The sequence below is a fragment of the Sprattus sprattus genome, assembly GCF_963457725.1.
Source record: "Sprattus sprattus genome assembly, contig: scaffold_124, whole genome shotgun sequence".
Lineage (NCBI taxonomy): Eukaryota > Metazoa > Chordata > Actinopteri > Clupeiformes > Clupeidae > Sprattus > Sprattus sprattus.
This window is the reverse complement of record NW_027666902.1, coordinates 22,501-25,000: the sequence shown is the minus strand read 5'-3', so window position 1 is coordinate 25,000 and position 2,500 is coordinate 22,501. Positions and strand designations below refer to the sequence as shown.

Here is a 2,500-nt window from a genome sequence, read left to right as displayed (position 1 = left end):
CCATGATGCGGGCCTCACAGGTGTACGAGCCCTCGTCCGTCTTCTTCACGCCGCGGATCTGAAGGTGGCTGTTACTCAGGATCTTAAAGCGAACTGAGAGAGAGAGAGAGAGAGAGAGAGAGAGAGAGAGAGACAGAGAGAGAGAGAGAAAGAGTTTGTAGACAGATAGATATCATGTGTGTCTGAACACTAACACAGCTGTGATCTCTGCTGGATGTGTGTGTCTGAACACTAACACAGCTGTGATCTCTGCTGGATGTGTGTGTCTGAACACTAACACAGCTGTGATCTCTGCTGGATGTGTGTGTCTGAACACTAACACAGCTGTGATCTCTGCTGGATGTGTGTGTCTGAACACTAACACAGCTGTGATCTCTGCTGGATGTGTGTGTCTGAACACTAACACAGCTGTGATCTCTGCTGGATGTGTGTGTCTGAACACTAACACAGCTGTGATCTCTGCTGGATGTGTGTGTGTCTGAACACTAACACTGCTGTCATCTCTGCTGGACGTGTGTGTCTGAACACTAACATAGCTGTGATCTCTGCTGGTCGGCTGAAGGTCATATTATGTGTGTCTGAACACTAACACAGCTGTGATCTCTGCTGGATGTGTGTGTCTGAACACTAACACAGCTGTGATCTCTGCTGGATGTGTGTGTGTCTGAACACTAACACTGCTGTCATCTCTGCTGGACGTGTGTGTCTGAACACTAACATAGCTGTGATCTCTGCTGGTCGGCTGAAGGTCATATTGTGTGTGTCTGAACACTAACACAGCTGTGATCTCTGCTGGATGTGTGTGTCTGAACACTAACACTAACGGAAAGTGAGAGGATGACGGAACAGAAGAGGCCATGGTCTGGCTCAGACCATCTGATCTAGAATCAGTTGCTATCTTAATCTCTTTTTAGAATAGAGTTTTCTGCTGATGGGTAACATATGATGTACTGAATAATGTACTTTCTCTGTCCTCTACCAGGACATCTCTCTCTCTCTCTCTCTCTCTCTCTCTCTCTCTCTCTCTCTCTCCATCAACATATGATGTACAGAATAATGTACTTTTATTCAACCCCTCTGAGACTAAAAGACATTCTGGTTCCATGATTCTCTGGTTCTGTGGTTCTACAGCCTGAGAGCAGAAGGTTGAGAGTTTAAGAGCAGGAATGAGGAGCGTTTTGGAGAGTGTTTTTATTTACATATGCAGCTCAAGTTTCACTGCGGGGCTGTAATTAGTGGTCTGCGCAGAGAAAACCCCATCTAGAGGCGGCCTGCCAGGACCCCAAAACCCCCTCCAGAGGCGGCCTGCCAGGACCCCAGAGCAACAGGGCCTGCGGTTACCACAGCCTGGGGCCAGGGAGCAGGAGCGAGGGGCCCTGCTGGGCCAAGATAGTTCAGCTGTGTGTGTGTGTGTGTGTGTGTGTGTGTGTGTGTGTGTGTGTGTGTGTGTGTGTGTGTGTGTGTGTGTGTGTGTGTTGTGTGTGTCTTGTCGTTTGACAGCATGTTTGTCCATGCGTGTGCTTCAGCCGACGGAGGCCAAAAACAAAAACAAATCAATAATTTCAACGTCATGGAGGAGGTGCTTCAGGGGAGGAGCTTCAGGAGAGGTGCTTCAGAGGAGGAGCTTCAGAGGAGGTGCTTCAGAGGAGGAGCTTCAGAGGAGGAGCTTCAGAGGAGGTGCTTCAGAGGAGGAGCTTCAGGGGAGGAGCTTCAGAGGAGGAGCTTCAGGGGAGGTGCTTCAGGGGAGGAGCTTCAGGGCTGTGCCAGGCTTTCATCTCACAGTGCACCAACGTCCGAAGTGTGTGTGTGTGTGTGTGTGTGTGTGTGTGTGTGTGTGTGTGTGTGTGTGTGTGTGTGTGGCTGGGAAAGGGAAAAATACACCCATCACGTCCGCATGTCCTCGGGAGAAATGCTCTGCTTCCAGGCCAGAGCTCGTGTTGTTCTTGATCAGAGACGTGCCATCTTCTCCTCTCTCTCCCCTTGGCCACGGCCTCACTAGCGAGTGTGAGTCACCACGGACACAGCCTGGAAACCAATGACTGGGCGCAAATGAAACGCTGACGAGACACTTGGGAAGAAAAAAATGGAAAACTGGAAAAAGAGGGAGAAGTGTGTGTGTGCCTGAGTGCATTTTCCCCTGTGTGTGTGTGTGTGTGTTCTGCTTGTGTGTGTGTGTGTGTGTGTGTGTGTGTGTGTGTGTGTGTGTGTGTGTGTGTGTGTGTGTGTGTGTGTTCTGCTGGCACGTTACACACTATTTGTGTGATTATATATGCATACACATGCTATACTTGTCTGGCACGCGCACACACATGTGTGTGTGTGTGTGTGTGTGTGTGTGTGTGTGTGTGTGTGTGTGTGTGTGTCATACCATCCTTCTCTAGCTGAATCCTCTGGTTCTGGTACTTCCAGATGATGGTGGGGGGAGGAGAGCTGACGACATCACACACAATGTCAGCATCGTCCCCCTCGTTGAACTCCTGAGGCGACGGAGCGTTCTGGA

At 50.0% G+C, this 2,500-nt stretch overlaps 1 protein-coding gene across 1 annotated transcript in view; it reads right to left on the bottom strand.

Moving 5' to 3' along the window:
• The window catches only part of LOC308382576 (neural cell adhesion molecule 1-like), a gene marked incomplete at its 5' end in the record, with an annotated part of 58,838 nt that overhangs the window by 49,243 nt on the left and 7,095 nt on the right, over window positions 1-2,500 (bottom strand). Inside the window, 2 exons of the mRNA XM_080860972.1 lie at window positions 1-93; window positions 2,369-2,500. The exon at window positions 1-93 is cut by the window's left edge and continues 45 nt beyond it; the exon at window positions 2,369-2,500 is cut by the window's right edge and continues 12 nt beyond it. Coding sequence (XP_080717098.1) covers window positions 1-93; window positions 2,369-2,500 — 225 coding nt within the window. The remainder of the gene's footprint in view (window positions 94-2,368) is intronic.